This window comes from Populus trichocarpa, chromosome 5 (genome assembly GCF_000002775.5).
Source record: "Populus trichocarpa isolate Nisqually-1 chromosome 5, P.trichocarpa_v4.1, whole genome shotgun sequence".
NCBI classification, from domain to species: Eukaryota; Viridiplantae; Streptophyta; class Magnoliopsida; order Malpighiales; family Salicaceae; genus Populus; species Populus trichocarpa.
The window spans coordinates 7666084-7682177 of record NC_037289.2 but is presented as its reverse complement, the minus strand read 5'-3'; the positions used below and the strand labels follow the sequence as shown (position 1 = coordinate 7682177).

The window sequence follows — 16094 nt, the reverse complement described above, 5'->3', positions numbered from 1 at the left end:
TAAAGATTTTTAATAAACTGTAATATTATTTTCAAGTGTGGCAGGATTTATTAATGTTTCTAAATTTTTTTTACAAGACTTCTTTATTTATTTCAACTACACAATGAAAAAATGACTAATAGTATTTAATAATTTAATAACAAATTAATTTTTATAATTATTCCCCAACATTGTAGATTATAAATAAATTTTATATCAAACTTATATTGTTTTATTCTTTTTTTTTTCTCTTCTCACAACAATATAGAGAATTGACTTATAGATTTTCTTCTTCTCTGAAAACTTATCAAAAGGATTAAAGGATCCAGAAGGGTACCATATTTTTATTTTCGTATGTAAGCAAATCCCTCGAGGTTTTTTTTTTTTATAAAAAAATCACTCAAATAATATTCAAGCTAACTATTTTCTGGGTAAGATCAACTCAATTACAACTATAGCTTGGGCCCGGCGCTCCCGTCTATTCAAGTCTTTTTTCGCTTTTGGTTTTGAACAAATATTATGATTCGTTTATGAATAGAAATTATTTTTATTTAGAAATATATTCAAAAATTATTTTAAAAAAAAATATTTTTAATATATATCAAAGCATGATTTAAAAATATTAAAAAATAATTTTAATTTTAATAAAAAACATGTTCAACGTCAATGTTAAACACTCCTTAAAATACTTAAAAAGAATTATAAATTTGTTAATAATTGCTATTAAAAAGTTGTGAAAAATGTAAGGATGCTTTCTTTATAATTACGACCTCTTTCTATGCCCTTTAAATACCAGATTTTTGATGCGTTTAAGTATACTGAAATTGCAATATTATGCCATTTTAGATTTGAAAGATTATCCTCTTTAATCTAGAAAAATGGCAGATTAGATAGCTCATTCATGTGAAATAAAAACCAATTATTTCTTGGACCCTCAAAAGTGGCCCTACCTCTTAATCCAAAATAAAAGCCCATTGTTTATTGGACCGTCAAAGTGCTCTCCCTAATTTAAGATTGAGATTCATTATCCATAATTTCTTAGTTTGTCTACAATAAATAATTTTACATGATCACAGATTGAGTTTTCTCCTTTCTTTTTCTACACAGATGAAATTGAAACTTAAAAATACAAATAACCAAGAAAAAAAAAAAAGCTTGCTGCCATAGTTTTAAAACTCGAACCAGCCTGGCGGGTCGACCCGAGACCCGGCCAACCCGGGCCTGGGACCGGTCCGGGTCTAAGTAAAAACCCGTCGGGGAGTTGGCCCGGTGAAACTCGGTCGACCCGGCAGGTCAACTCGGAACCCGGGCGACCTGGGTAAACCCGGCCTCTTTTTTTATATATACATGGATGTGAAACGGCATAGTTTTTGTCTCTCATTTTCTATTTCTACATTTTCTCAGAAACCAAACTGAGGATTTCAAACAGAGCAGAGGATTTCAAAGTAAATCAGGAAACATTTAAGTACCAATCATTTAATAAAAAGATATCTTCGCACCAAGAGAAAGAAATTATAAAGCCCTTAAATTTCAATTCAAAGAAAACGAAAAGAAGAAAAAATCATAATTTTAAACAGGCATGAAAAACATATAAAATCTCCTTTTGAGAATCAAAAACTCTGCTTCTTATAACAAAATCATTTTCTTAAAATATCTAAGAAGATATTGCCCCTCCAAGTTCGCTCACAACGTTCCTATCATCCGTGTATCCACTTAACCAGAGAGCTCACCTGAGCTGCCATATTCACAAAAAAAGAGCTCATTTTCTTCTTCTTCACAACAGCAGCAGCAACTAGAGAGACAAAGGGAGAGTGGATGATCCGTGTATATGAGAGGGGAGTTGGAATATAAATGAAGGGATAGATATATGCCACGTTATGAAAAGTTAAAAAAGTGGTTAGTGTTGATTATTACTGTGTGAATTTTGAATTTCCCAATACTCCTTTCATTAATTGTTTCATTAATTGTTTTAATTTAATTTAATTTAATTAAAGTGGTATGCCGATGAAGCTAGGGAGGATAATTCAAAGAAAGGGAGGCGCCTAAATAAATGCTAGCATTTAATGCTTTGACTTAATAATGCTTTGACTTAATATTGGCATACCATGTGAGGTTTTGTGAAGGGTGAGGATGCCTTTTGTATACCTCTGGTTTAGTAAATGGCAGACAAAAAGAATAAGCTTTGAACTTTATTTGAGTTTTGCAAGTTTTGAATTAGTTTGGCTTTTTTTTTTTTGTTGACCCGGGTATCTAACTCGTGACCCGGTCATTAGACCGGGTCGACTATCGGGTCGGGTTTCAAAATTATGCTTGCTGCTCTCAAAAAATCAATTCAACCCAATAGCTTAAGCTATTAGGTTGAGATGGTTCTTTAATATGGTATCAGAGCCTTAATGATCAAGTGGTCACGAGTTCGAATTTCACCATCCTCATTTATTTGATAAAAAAAAATTAAGCACAAGATAGTGTGGACATATGCAAGTTTGAAGCCCAAAGAGTTTTCACTTGAGGGGGTGTGTTAGAAAATAATATAAATTATTTTTTGAGACCTTACCTAATAACTTAAGCAGTGCGTACCATAAACCTAATTAAAAGATATATGAGAATGTGGTGATAATTATTTTTTAAAGTACATTTTATTTGGAACTATAATAAAATAATTTTTAAAAATTTTTTTTTTAAAATAACACATCAAAATAATCCAAATATATTAAAAAATTAATTTTTAAAAAAATATTTTAATTTTTATAAAATATCATTTTAGCCGCGTTCACCCACCCACCCGTCCCAAAGGAAAAAATCAAATATGGTCATCCAATGCTTAATTGCCAAATGTGTGTGTGTTGGTAGTGGAGTCAACCCATTTGGCCACGTGTAGTAGGCAACAACCATGCATTTGGAGATGTGAAGATATATTACGGACAACCGATTCAAGGTTCGAACTTATCCGTGCAAGCGTGTGTGTGCCACCTTTGCCCTCTTGTGATTCCATCGGATGTATGTTGGATCACGATACCATCACATCAATACGTGGCAGCCATGCTTCTCTTCCTCATCTCTCAAAGCCACAAATATTATTAATAACCATGTAAATAACCTCCATAGCCAGAAGCCATACATACAAAGCAGACTCTTAAAAAGGACTATCAAGCGTAAGAAACAGTATAATACAGAGCGGGAAAAAATGGCAGCAAAGGCTGTTGTTTGCTATGGTAGCTCAACTTCTAGCACCACACTTCGTCCAGTTCTTTGTCCTCAACAGCTTAACAAGAGGTCTTTCTTTTCTTCTGTTTTTGCCCTCTTGTGACCTGAGCTCTGTTTTTTGCTTCTGTTTATTATTCTTTTGTTGCATGTAGGAGGGGGGTTTTCGCAGTGAATTCTCGGAGATGTAGCATCAATATCAATCACAAAAGTTTGAGCTTTCGGTACGTTTAAGTGTGTAGTCAATTATTGAAAGCTAGAGATAATTTAGTGGGATTGTTTGTACCAATACGTTTTGTTTTTGAAGCCCAAAGACGTCTCTGAGATGGAATTTGGAGGCTACTGGAATTCCAACTTCAGTTCCAGTAAGAGTGGCGCATGAGCTTCATCAAGCTGGACACAGATATCTGGACGTCAGGTACTGATTCTTGAAAGCAGTTTGGGAAAGTTTGCTCCTTTTTATCATTTTTTTTCTTATATTGTCTTTATATATCTAACTTTTATTGCTTTGATTTTGATAATTTTGCAGGACTCCTGATGAGTTTAGTACTGGACATGCAGCAGGAGCAATTAACATTCCTTACATGTACAGAGTTGGATCAGGCAATCATTTTTCCTTAACTTCATTGCAATTTAATCAGATATATTCACCGAAAGGATTCGAATTTGGAAATTATAAATCCTACTAGGATCTGATTAGAGAGGAAAGCATACATTGAATGTATTCTCATCTTTAAGTTGGCGATGGAAGTGACTAGTGTTGCAATTCAAGATAACCCTCACTTGTCCACTTTGTTTTGCTTTCTACTCTGGCCACACCTGAAATTGAATCAATGAATAGGTCTTTTTGAGAAGTGAGTATGACTTTAAGTTTTGACCACTTCGAAAGAACGAAATTGTGTTCGTTGAAGTTTTCAAGATTGGTGGCCAAGATAGAGAAGCATTTTGGCTTTCAGTGCAAATCCCACTTGTGGATATATAGGAATAAATTCAGAATCCGAAGCTAAAATAAGAATGAATACGGTCCCAATTTGCTGTATGGTCCCAAACAAGATTTGTTTTTGGAGGATTTCGCTCTTTCATTTCCTTACACTTGCGTTTCACCTATTGTCCTTTAGACCTTATTCTGTTTTAATTAATGTTTGTTTCGATGCAGGAATGACCAAGAACCCCAAATTTGTGGAGGAAGTATCATCACATTTCAGAAAACATGATGAAATTATTGTCGTGAGTTCCTGAATGAAACTCCATATGCTTCCAATCACTTGTTCTTTTTTTTCTGTGTGTAACTTCTGGTTTCGCAGGGTTGCCAGCTTGGGAAAAGGTCTATGATGGCTGCAACTGATCTCTTAGCTGCTGTAAGCACATCATCCTGTAAATCTTAAATTTGGTTGATTTTCGTGTTCGATAGATAAAAATTGAAATTCGGTAAAGTATCATAAGTCGAGTTTTCTTGAAGGCACAGCATGATTTGCCCCATGGCTTGCATTGCTATTTACTTCCCACCTACTATCAGTATAGTTTAAGCAAGGAAATTAGCTTGTCATTTTTAAAATAGCCACGGCATAAATCTTGCAGTACTGAGAAATTCAAAGAGCCGTTGTTTTTATTCGGATCGCATGCTAGCAAGCTTTTGATTATTTTCTGATTCAAGATTGGTCTGCATATAGTTAAAACTTGCGCAGATTAGGATCATAAAAAGGGGTGGATTTCTTGATATTTTGTCTCCTTAATAAGTTCCCTTATTCACGGCTTCCTTGTAGCTACCTTTAGGATTTATGAGATTTAAAGAGTTGTGCTCGGGTTCAATCCAATGCAGTAATGCCCATTTTGATTGTCGACTTTGGCTGCAAGCTTACTTTATAGAGCTGTGATTGCACTTGAGACGCAAGCCTATCTTTTAGTGGGAGTCTGAATTTATTTCCATGGCTCCAAGTCTTTTGACCATGCATGGAGCTTGTTAAAACTGATTAGAGCTTAATCCTTTCTGCAGGGTTTTACTGCAGTGACTGACATTGCTGGTGGATTTGCTGCCTGGACACAGAATGGACTTCCAACAGATAATTAACTTCTGTTTACGGGAATTACGTCCATTACCGCAATAAACTTTAAAGATAAGAGATAGGTGATGTGCAGAACGTCACTCGTCAATGTTTTAGTAGCAGCATCCAACATTACAAATCCTGCTGTAAAGCATACTGAAAACCCATGGCAAGTGCTGTGAAAATTTGTCATGAAAAGAACTGGATGAAATGGAACATTTATGTAAAAATAAAACATCTTAAAATTGTACAGAAAGTTCTCTTCTTGTGGATCAGTTTGTTTATGCAACTTTATTTTCTTTTGATCTAAGGTCAGGTCAAACTGGCTTGCCTTCAAACTTGGTGGCGAATTCCATGATATCATACCTTGTGGATATAGCCACGTAAGAGCGGGATGTTAGGACATTGCTAATTACTCCTCATTGTGCTGGCTAGATCATTCCCTGAAATAGGAATAAACTACCCTTGCTGCCCGCTGCGGCGTCGGAGTTTTTTTATATAAAAAATAATGTTCGGTGCTGAGATGCTGAGAAAAAAAAAACTGTCATTATAAATATATAATTTTAATAATCAGGATTGAGTTAATCTAGGATCTTTTATTAAATCTGTAATTTATATCATAAAAATAATTATAAAGTTATTTTAAAAAAATAAAAACAAAATTTGTGTTAATTTTTCAAACTTGTGATCCAAGTTATTAGATTTGAATTATTTGATCTTAAGAATTCATATTGAACTAGATTAGAATTCATAAAGTTGAATATGAAAAATTCATAAAGTTCAATTTTCAATCAATCAAATATGAAAAAGAAAAAATAATTTTAATTATATAAAAAAAATTAAAAAAATAGCAAAACAAAATGAGAATCAAAATTGCAAAACAAAATTAATTTTTTATTTGATTGAAGGGTGAAATTAAAAAGAAAATTTTTTTTAGCAAAAGGACCAAAAAAATATCAAAAGAATGAGGATAAAAATTGACATAAAAATAAAAATAATGTTTTGATAATTGAAGGATGAAATTGAAAAAAATAATAACTTTTACAAAAAGACTAAGAAAAAAATTAGAAATAAAAACAATGAGGACCAAATTAAAAAATATAGTACGATCAATTTGAATTGAATAATGAAATTAAAAATTAATAAAGCTTTTACGAAAAAACCAATGAAAAAAATTAGAAATCAAAAGAATGAGAAATAGATTAGAAAATATAATATTAGGTAAATTAGGATTGAAATATGAAAATTAAAAACAAATAAAACTTTTACAAAAGAATTAAGATCAACAATTAAAAATTAAAAGAATAAGAATTGAAATTGAAATACCAACAACAAAGAGAAGCAAGTTATACTTTTTAAGAGATGAGAGAGAAAAAAAAGGGGAACATGGTCCATTAGTGACAAATCAGACCACCAACAAAGACACTCGCTGCACCAACAAGAAAAAAAGACAATGGTGCTTTCAATAAGAGTGAGATGACATTTTATAGGCAAGGAGGCGTTGCACGTTCAACCCGAAGAGCGGGCACCTCTCAAATGCTCCCGGGTGTTGTGCCCACCCAGTTTTTATTTTATTTAATTAGTCAAATGCAAAAATTTTATAAATTGACTTTGTAATTATAAAAAATTCATTGTGAAAAACCAAAAACATCTCTTAATATGATGCTTAAATTTTTTATTTTAAGAGTGTTTTTATAATTTTACAATGTATTTTAATTATTTATTATTTTTATATTTGGTTTAATATTAAAGTGCCCCTCATTTAAATTATAATAATAAAAAAATCATTATGAAATAAATAAAAATACCTCTTCACTCCATGTTTAATTTGTTCGTCTCGATCATTTAATTGTATAATTAATATGGAAAAAGTTTATTTATCTTTAATTAATTTAAAAATAATAAATAAATTACATGAAAAGAAGATGTATTTTTTAAATACTAATTAGTTCTTCATAGTCAATTCCAAACACTAAACACAAAGATTCAGGCTGTGGTGAGTCCCAGAACCATCAACGATACTGCCGACAAATTATTAAGCCAAGTGCATGGAAATAGCACGTCGGGTACTGGAAAGAGCCATTAATCAAACTTGCCACAGCATGTTAGAACTTAGAAGGACGACTCTGTATTAGCGTGATAAATAATGGTTTTGTTTTTTTGCCGAACTATTTATGTATACATGACCCATAAATAAAGAGTGAGTCTGGAATAGCTTTTTCAAAGGAAAATCATCTAATTTTTAAGGATTAAAACTAGTAGGTTTTTATAATAGGTAATTAAGGTAAAACAACAAGAATTAATTCTGGTAATTACTGAAATTAATTCTTCATCAATTTTGTTTTTATTCAAAGAATAGTTTTTAAGTGGTGGTGTTAAAATTTTTCAAAGTTGATAGCTATATTTGTTTGCAGATGTACAATAAAATTTTAAGAATAAATAATTTAATATTGATAATAATGGATTGTTAGCTGACTCTACTTCTAAGTTTCTTCAACAAGTGCCATAGTTGTACTCTTAAAGTTTTTGGGAAGTTTGAAAACCTGATTGAGACAATTTTATTGGAGAATCTTTAAAGTTTTGGGTTATAGTTAACGGACTAATTTGAGATTAAGTTTTCTTTAAAATAAATAAATAAACACAATCACAAGTCCACAACATATCCATGGAGAGTCGATCAAGCCAGTTAGATCACTTTCATTCGATTAGATAGGCCATAGGCCAGCTTTACTCTTTCTTTCCTTTTCTTTTTTCCTCGAAGGAATGGGTAGTTAGGCAGGTCCACTGTTGAGTAAGATCCCCGGGCCCCACCTCCCACCAAAACTACATCAACTATGATTTGTCTCCCTTATTTAATTTTCATTTGTTTTTCTCAGCTCAGGGGGTCTGAAATTGAATGCTTCTAACTTGCTCGGAACTGTCAACAGATCTATTCATCCAGCCACGTTCTTGGCTTCTGACAGACACTTTGCGAAGTAAACAATCCTCCAAAATCAAGCAAACATGGGGAGCACATCCCCTACCTTTAAGCTACCTCTTGTTTAAAAGGCATTGTGTGAAGAAGACATTAGATTTGGTGCTACAAACCCTGGCAAGAAAAGAGAAATAACCTAGAGATGGCAAGAAAGAGGGTGTCTCGGAACTGGTTCGACAAAGTTCGGAGAAAGTTTCTCCGTTCATCTCATAGAAACATCATTCTCAATTCCAAAGCTTGCTCAAGTCACAGTGACGAGATCACAGAAGCAGGCGACTATGAGGTCTTCAATAGCATAGCTTCACCACCTTCGAAGAGAGAACTCGCCATAGAAGATATAGCAGCAATCACAATTCAAGCAAATTTCAGGGGACACCTTGTATGTACTACAATCCACAGCTTTTTTATTTGTTCAGTTCTGTGAAGTTATTTTCCTAAGTTCTGTGATCTATAAACTTGACAGGCGAGGCGGGCATTTCGAGCACTCAGGAGCCTGGTGAAATTGCAAGCGTTGGCTCGAGGGGTGCATGTAAGGAAGCAATCACGCATAGCCCTTCAGTGCATGCACGCGCTCGTCCAGTTGCAGGTCCGTATTCGTGCGAGGCAGCTCCTCGGCCAGTGCAATGATAACTGATGCATCATATAATATCTAGAGTCAAATTATATTCACTAAACAATTCACGGAAAGCATTTCATATCCCGTGTGACATTAACACTGTAATTTGAAGGCTTCCTTCCCTTTTATTTACTTAATCTACCCATCTGAATAAATTTATTGGCAGAGACAGCGACCATGGATTTGTGTAGCAACTGCAAATAGTTTTATCATTTCTTGTACCTTCTATCTAGCCTACTAATCACCCATTACCGCAACATTGGGCAACAAAGAAGTTGCCGTTGTTTCCAAACATAGGTCATAGTTGATCGTACATAATCCAAGTGTTGCATGGCAAGTAGCATAGAAAATAAGGTATGGGAAAAACAAAATACAACATGCAGAAAATTGGAATCTTTGATCAAGGGAAAGGGGGCAACTAAAGTTGAACTAGGACAAAGCACTGTACAACTAACAACTACGTACGACAAAAGGAGAAAAAAAAGATGTTAGAGAAAAAGGAAAAAAAGAAGAATGTACGATGGGAACTGGCTAGATTTGCACGAATTATTAACAGCATATGCTCCTTGATAGTTAATGGTGGCCCTTGATCAGTTCTGAGAAAAAGCCATCGGATGATTTATCCTTCGCCCATCTTCCCTCTCATCTCCAACCTGTTCCAATGAAGAAAGTTAGAATTGTTCAATGGAACTGAAGTGTGATGATGGGAAATTCCTTACCTCCTTCGCAATTTGCTGAAGGATATCTATTATCTGAGAAAAATTGGGCCTTTGAGTTGGGTCTCGCTGCCAGCATCTCTCAAGAAGTTCTGCAAGTTTTGGGTAAGTGTGCTTGGGGATTGTAGGCCGTAGACCCTTCAGGAATGTTGGATAAAAATGAAATTGTCATTGTAAAATAAGAAAAATGTTTTAGTTTTACATAAATATGGGGAAAAAAATTATACCTTTTGCACTACGCCAACTGCTGCTTGCAATGGGGTTAAGTACGAGTAAGGAAGCTGCAATTTCAGTCATAAAATATAACGATTAATAAGAGTGATGAAGTTCATACAATTATAACTAACGAAGTAAGTCAACAAAAGAAATTAAAATGGAACTCTTTTTCTCCTCTTAAAGACTGCAAGACTTACTTCTCCTGTTAGAAGCTCCCACATAACTATTCCAAAACTGAATACATCTGCCTTGTAATCATATGGTTTGTGTTCAATCACCTTCATGTAGTTAAAACAACATAAGTAAATGTGAAAGGAGCAGCTCCATTTCTATAAGAAAGGAGAAACCATTCCATGCCCTATGTACAGTAAGAGTTAACTGTCAACGAAAACAAAGAAAGACCCAATTAAACTGTCAAACCATTTCATGGAAGATCAGATATCCCATTTATGTCGCAAGGCATGACCATGTAAAATAACATTAACAAGAAACTTAAGTTCACATGCAAGTAAAATGTACCTCAGGAGCCATCCAGCGGTATGTTCCTGTTTCAGCTGTCATTACCCCAGATTGAGTCTGTACTCTAGCAACTCCAAAATCAGCAACCTTTACAACCTATCAACAAAGCTTATAGATTTTAGAACAAGCAAATCATTTGAAAATTATTCTGAGAATGCATCAGACACAACAAGGATGAACAACAAACCCAAACAGTGGATTATAAGTTCAGCATGTGTGACATGAAAGTTTGTAAAAAAAAATTAAAAGACAATGAAAAAGTGAACAGTTCTTGAATTAAAAAATTCATTTAAACATGGTAAATGTAAACAGATACATGTGAGTTCAGGAAATGCTCTTACTTCGTTTTCATCCATCAGAAGATTGGCAGTTTTCAGGTCCCTGTGAATTATATTATTTTGGTGCAGATAATTCATTCCCTTTGACACATCAATCGCCACTTTGATCAAGGATGGAAGCTTAAATACACCCTTCTGTTTATGCAGAAAGTTGTATAAACTTCCTTTAGCCATGAACTCTGACAAGGCAGGAATATAACAGCAAAGAGTGAATATTGATGTAGCCAATGAAAAGGCCTATCTGAATTAGATGCATGCTTTCTAAGCTGTGTCAAACTCACATTTTTCCACTAAACATACAACTATGCATTCCCATTCCATCTATTAGCAAAATAGTTCATATCTAATAAACTGTGGGTGGAAGGGGAGGGGGATGAAACAACTCCTTAATAACATCGATATCAAATTCAGAAACATAAACTTTTAAGGTAAGCATCATTGAGCAAAGATGTGAAAGATTTACTAGGATGTACCAGTCACAATGCACAAGTTTGGAGATCGGGTGCATGCACCAATTAATTGCACAACATTCTTATGCCGGACTTTCCTGCAAACCAACAATTGCAAATGGTTACAATTTTCACAAAAATAAAGAGATACCGAGGGTTACCCCACCACAGCTTAGTGAAGAAAGTGGATCATCACATGTACAAGTTATTGAGTTTACAAGAGAGAGCTTCAGATAAAAGTGGACCATTGCATGTAAAAAGGTATTAAGGTTTACAAGGATAAGAGAAGGAGGGCGCAGTGGTCTTGATATATAACTAAATCCATTCATGAAAATTACAAATTAAGCATTAATGCTATTCTCAACGGAAGCAACTTCAATGTGCATAGAAAGCATTTTACTGGAGAAGGTATTGCAGTTACTCCTTTCAAAATCAGAGAAATTTTTTCACTTGCTTTTTTTAAGATGATTAAAAAATGAACGATCTAATTAAGGAGTATATAAACAAAAAGCACTAGAAATGGTGGCAGGAGATCTTTCAAGCATATATTCTAACAGACCTCATTATATAAACTTCCTGGGAGAACTCCCTAAGCATTTCTGCACTGACACGCTCAGGCTTGAGCACTTTGATGGCTACTTCCTGACTACAATATATGCCTCTGTACCTGAAGAGGTTAAATGATACAATCAACTGAGAACTTGCAATCCGCAGAGTAACACATATTTCAAATGGCAACTCACAGAACTTACAAATCACCATATGATCCAGATGCAACTTTGTTTTCGACTTTCAGTTGACTGGTGTGAATTTCCCAGACATCAGTTCCATCACTCGGTATTTGAACATTATCAAGAAGGGTTCCATCACTCGGTATTTGAACATTATCAAGAAGAGATTTGACCCCTGTTTTATTCTGCTCACCAACGAGAGAAACAGAAAGCTGATTTGGAAAGCACTGATCCTGTAGAGCATTACAAACTATCAAACATAGGCCAGCTACTATTGCTAAAGGTTGATCAATCACACGGCATTTTATAATTAATGTATGAGTGGCCGATACAGCAAAAGCATTGTTTTCAACTATTCCAATGTACATAAGTCAACAGTTGGTACCTAATATTGATCACTGCCATATGGTTTCATGCCCTAATGAAATTAGTTCATATAATGAAGATGAGCCATCCGGTTACAAGTTCCACAATCTAGAATCCCCTAATGAATATCAGTGTGTCTGAATCTACTGAATTTGAAGGGGTACTTTTTTCTTAAAAGAACAGAACAAAGAGAAGACTCAAAATTAAACCTTCTATAGGGCATTTTATTATTTTTGGGATGGGGATTTCCCGAGGAATTGGATTTCAACTCTAACTAGAATGGTTAACTATTCTGAGAACATGCAACTAATGTCAAGTCTATTTGAGCATTTTAGTTGACCTATACTCTGCCTGAATGGCTATATGAGCAAACACTACAAAAATAAAATATGTTTCAAGTTGAAGAAGAACATAAGCAGTATTTGGTTCTGCAAAGTGATATATTAAGAACTTTCTTTATGATTGCTTTCATCATGCAACATATCAAGCGGAAAGAGTACATCACCAATAAAATAGCCAATAACTACTATGCCACCAGACTGTAAGCCTAGATATACACATCTTAGTTCCCTGTTAACATCTAGTCAACTCTTTCCCCAAAAAAAGATTATTACACCTGCAAAAAGTTAACAAACTTGCCATACACTGGCATAGAAACAAGGAGAAAACTATAACCACCATGAGCTTCATTTAACAAAAGATTTTTGAGAATGTGTGGTGAAACAACAGTTACGTACTCACTTTACAAACATAATCCATACATCCTACATCCTAGAGATGGCTGATACACATTTTCATTGAAATAAAGGGTGTTCTAGCAGCAAGCATTAAAATAAAATAGATTTATTTTAGAGATGTGCAAAACTTTAATTATGATCAACAGAGCAGTATGAAGAAAAATTACCTTAGCCTTTAAGATTTCCTTTTCTAAAGCATTTTTGAGCTCTTCAGTCTCCTAAAGTTTCCCACATGCATGATCAAGAATGTCAGTCTGGCAATTATGTCAGTATTGAAAAGAGAATAGCATAAACCAAGCATGTTGGATAAAACAATAACTTTTAAAAGGGAATAAAATTTACACAGGATGTGCATCTTTTTTTTAGCCCTCATATTTTTTTTCTTTATTTTTAAGCAATCAAGAATAGTAAACATTGAAAAAGATTTTGACAATAATAAGTTGATACCACAAAATAAAAGTCACTTGATTTTTCAACCGGTGAAAAGAAGAGGACAGTACCTCACAAAGCCATCCATCAACAACAAAAACGTCCAGAGAAAACCCATCAACTGTGGAAAAAGCATGAGCTTCTTGAATGTTCAATCCAATCTCCGCGAGCAGGGAAGTCAACTGGAAATTATTTATCAATATCTATTATCTAGTGCAATGTAAACAAGCACGAGACAGCGAGAGTATATATTAAAGTTTAATGTAGTAATCGATGCAGACACAATTGTGCTCTACCAGTAGGATAATCATTCCATTACATGTCTTTCTTTTTTTCCCCTTCTAATACAGGCAAATGCAATCTTAGGCAATTGGCAATGTATGTATACTTCCGCATGTGAGTGTGTGTGTATTTCAATATCTATTTAGAGAATATATTATAGCTGCAGCTATACTAGCTGAAAGCCTGAGACAATCTGAAAAATTTTCACCAAATTTGTCCTGAAAAACATATATAGCATGACATTATTAATCCAGAATTGTTCCCAATACATATGAAATATTATATACAGATGATGATAGTACCAGACACCAACCTGACTAAGGAGTTTTGGCCTATCGACTGTTGAAAAGGTGATCTCGTGCATAGGCCTACAAGATAGTTTGAATGTATAATACTATGGTAAACATGAATTTAAGATAACATCATACTAAGGCTAAAATCAGAAAGTTTACACTCCTAACTCATTTACACCCAACAATGTCTGGGGAAGGGGGCAATCATTCAAAGTCTATAAAAAGTCTTACCGAGAACGACATGGTGTAGAATTTATAGCACCATCTCCATCTTCAACATTATATCTAAAGGCTTGAAATGCTTCAAGATGAGGTGATGAGCCAAATGTGGGTGGTGGGAGCATTCTGCAGACGGAGAACAACAAGAATCAACACAGAAACAGCACATCACTTAGATGGACATTGACAAAAATATAACAGCATACCCCTGCTTGTTTGTAAAATAAGAACTTTGCGCATCTTCTTTCATTGTCGGATCTGAATGAACAGGATCATTAAAATTTCCATTCCAGGAAGGATACACCTGTAACACTAACAAGCCACAAATCAGACTCACACCGTTTAGCAAAAGATCAGCTAAACCCTAAACAACATTACGAACACTTTATATAACACAAATAACATTTCTTGATGTTAATGAATACTACCAAATGGTAGTAGGATGAGGGTATAATCTAAGGGTAATCCGCTAAGAAACCAAATATCAGTTACTGCTTTTATTAACCTGAACGAGATGAACTTCAAAAGCCGGTCGATTTGCAGGATTTTCAGCCAACTGAAGTAATCTCTTGTGCATAAGCACATCTTCTGCTCTCTCCACATTCACATCCATCACATATCTACATTATTTTAATTAGAATTAAAAAAAAATTCAAAGATAAATCTCATAAAAATTAGACAAGAAAAGACGAAAAGGACTTGAGACGATTAATTTTACTAGAATTGAAGATCGTTCTTTTATTTACTAATTACACTACACATGAAGATAAAGAAATAAATTCGCAAAAAGAAAAATCCTAACATTTCCTTCTTTCTTTCTCAGCAACCAAACAAGAAATGACATTTGTAATTAAGTAAATTACCGAGCAGGTAAGCGATTGAAATGAAGCCAAAGGTGATCATCAAAGCCAGGAACATTCGCTTCTTCGAAGTTCGAGTCTTGAATTCGCTTCAAAACTTCATTATACACTTCAAGCTTCTGCCTTTGGTGATGGTGATGGTGCCGTGCTGATGGATTCGCTGTAGCAGAGTACGACTCCACTGCTCTGCTTCCACAGCTCTCTACGTCGTCGTCTTCTTCAATCGACATTAATTGAATTACCAACACGACTCCGGATCGCACACGGTAGTTATGCTGCTGGTGGTGAAAGCTTCAATGAACCAAGCCACAGAGATATTCTTTCTTCCTTTTATTTATTTCAGTTTGTTTTTTCTTTATTCTTTTCCTTTTCACTCCGAAAAATTATTTTCTGGATAAGCCATGTTTTATCCCTCATAATTTAACGATATTACACTCTGGTCCCCGTAATTTTAATTTTCCAATGCAAACAAGAGATTTCAAAGAACCATGTTATTTAACAAATTGATTTATCATTTTCATTCCATCTCTTTAATGACTGATATTATTTAAAAAATTGATTCTCGACGAAGTATATTCAATTTAAAGATATTAAAATATCACTCTTGAATTTAAATATTGTATAGATTTTATTTAATAAAATAAGCCTCCTAATTAAGTTGATTTAAAACCCTAATAGTAGATTTGAAGTAACATAATTCTTAAGATATAGTTAATGAATACTAATGGTGAGCTCATCCTTTTATGCTTTTAAATTTCTATTTTTATTCGTCTTTTTGATTTTCTTTAAGATTTATATAAGATATAATCAAATGAAAAAATAAATGACTTTCATCCGTAAAAAAAACAGTCACTCATCAATAATTTTAATGTGTTCATCCTTAACAATGTCCTCATCAACAATACTATATTATAGTTTCATCTATTATGTCTAATATATTTACTATTAATAAAAAAAAATTTCAAAAATTTAAGGTTAACATTATAAAGATCATAACTATAAGGATTAAATAGAATATTTCTAAATATACAAGGAGTATAATATGATTTGCAAAAGGGTCAAACAGGTTGGAGGTGTCAGTACATGAAACCAGCTAAAGAGAGTGTTTTGGATAGCAGTTTAATCCT

General features: G+C 33.9%; 3 protein-coding genes across 5 annotated transcripts; 2 read left to right on the top strand and 1 right to left on the bottom strand.

The window, feature by feature from the left end:
- The first annotated feature begins 2983 nt into the window (after positions 1-2983).
- Positions 2984-5497, top strand: LOC18099119 (thiosulfate sulfurtransferase 16, chloroplastic). Its single transcript, XM_006382964.3, has 7 exons — positions 2984-3252; positions 3336-3404; positions 3488-3598; positions 3710-3783; positions 4337-4407; positions 4485-4538; positions 5174-5497. Exons 1-7 carry the CDS (start codon positions 3164-3166, stop codon positions 5246-5248), a joined length of 543 nt encoding a protein of 180 aa, XP_006383026.2. The 5' UTR covers positions 2984-3163; the 3' UTR covers positions 5249-5497.
- A 2449-nt stretch (positions 5498-7946) lies between these two features.
- Positions 7947-8983, top strand: LOC18099118 (protein IQ-DOMAIN 20). Its single transcript, XM_006382963.3, has 2 exons — positions 7947-8575; positions 8660-8983. The coding sequence occupies exons 1-2, from the start codon at positions 8339-8341 to the stop codon at positions 8828-8830; spliced, it is 408 nt and encodes a 135-aa protein (XP_006383025.1). The 5' UTR covers positions 7947-8338; the 3' UTR covers positions 8831-8983.
- A 77-nt stretch (positions 8984-9060) lies between these two features.
- Positions 9061-15318, bottom strand: LOC18099117 (serine/threonine-protein kinase STY17). 3 transcript variants are annotated; one of them, XM_052452844.1, is made up of 17 exons: positions 14971-15315; positions 14613-14727; positions 14314-14411; positions 14120-14233; positions 13909-13963; positions 13385-13495; positions 13052-13102; positions 11946-12014; positions 11803-11909; positions 11610-11717; positions 11075-11148; positions 10605-10780; positions 10264-10359; positions 9942-10022; positions 9756-9809; positions 9532-9666; positions 9061-9465 (listed from the first exon to the last, which is right to left on the bottom strand). In XM_052452844.1, the coding sequence occupies exons 1-17, from the start codon at positions 15195-15197 to the stop codon at positions 9403-9405; spliced, it is 1734 nt and encodes a 577-aa protein (XP_052308804.1). In that variant the 5' UTR covers positions 15198-15315; the 3' UTR covers positions 9061-9402. The 3 variants fall into 3 exon arrangements, with proteins under 3 accessions (XP_052308804.1, XP_024458061.1, XP_024458063.1); XM_024602293.2 differs by having other exon boundaries at positions 11803-12014; positions 14971-15314; XM_024602295.2 differs by lacking the exons at positions 9061-9465; positions 9532-9666; positions 9756-9809 and having other exon boundaries at positions 9997-10122; positions 11803-12014; positions 14971-15318.
- Between the last annotated feature and the right edge of the window lie 776 nt (positions 15319-16094).

Excerpts from the sequence above, each read along its gene's own strand:
- LOC18099118 (XM_006382963.3), top strand. The coding sequence starts at position 8,339 with ATGGCAAGAAAGAGGGTGTCTCGGAACTGGTTCGACAAAGTTCGGAGA. Across the intron at positions 8,576-8,659 it reads CAAATTTCAGGGGACACCTT|GCGAGGCGGGCATTTCGAGC; the intron begins GTATGTACTACA and ends TAAACTTGACAG.
- LOC18099117 (XM_024602293.2), bottom strand. The coding sequence starts at position 15,197 with ATGTCGATTGAAGAAGACGACGACGTAGAGAGCTGTGGAAGCAGAGCA. Across the intron at positions 11,149-11,609 it reads CAGGAAGTTTATATAATGAG|GAAAGTCCGGCATAAGAATG; the intron begins GTCTGTTAGAAT and ends GTTGGTTTGCAG. Across the intron at positions 9,466-9,531 it reads TTCAGCAAATTGCGAAGGAG|GTTGGAGATGAGAGGGAAGA; the intron begins GTAAGGAATTTC and ends TCATTGGAACAG.
- LOC18099119 (XM_006382964.3), top strand. The coding sequence starts at position 3,164 with ATGGCAGCAAAGGCTGTTGTTTGCTATGGTAGCTCAACTTCTAGCACC. Across the intron at positions 4,408-4,484 it reads AACATGATGAAATTATTGTC|GGTTGCCAGCTTGGGAAAAG; the intron begins GTGAGTTCCTGA and ends CTGGTTTCGCAG. Across the intron at positions 4,539-5,173 it reads CAACTGATCTCTTAGCTGCT|GGTTTTACTGCAGTGACTGA; the intron begins GTAAGCACATCA and ends TCCTTTCTGCAG.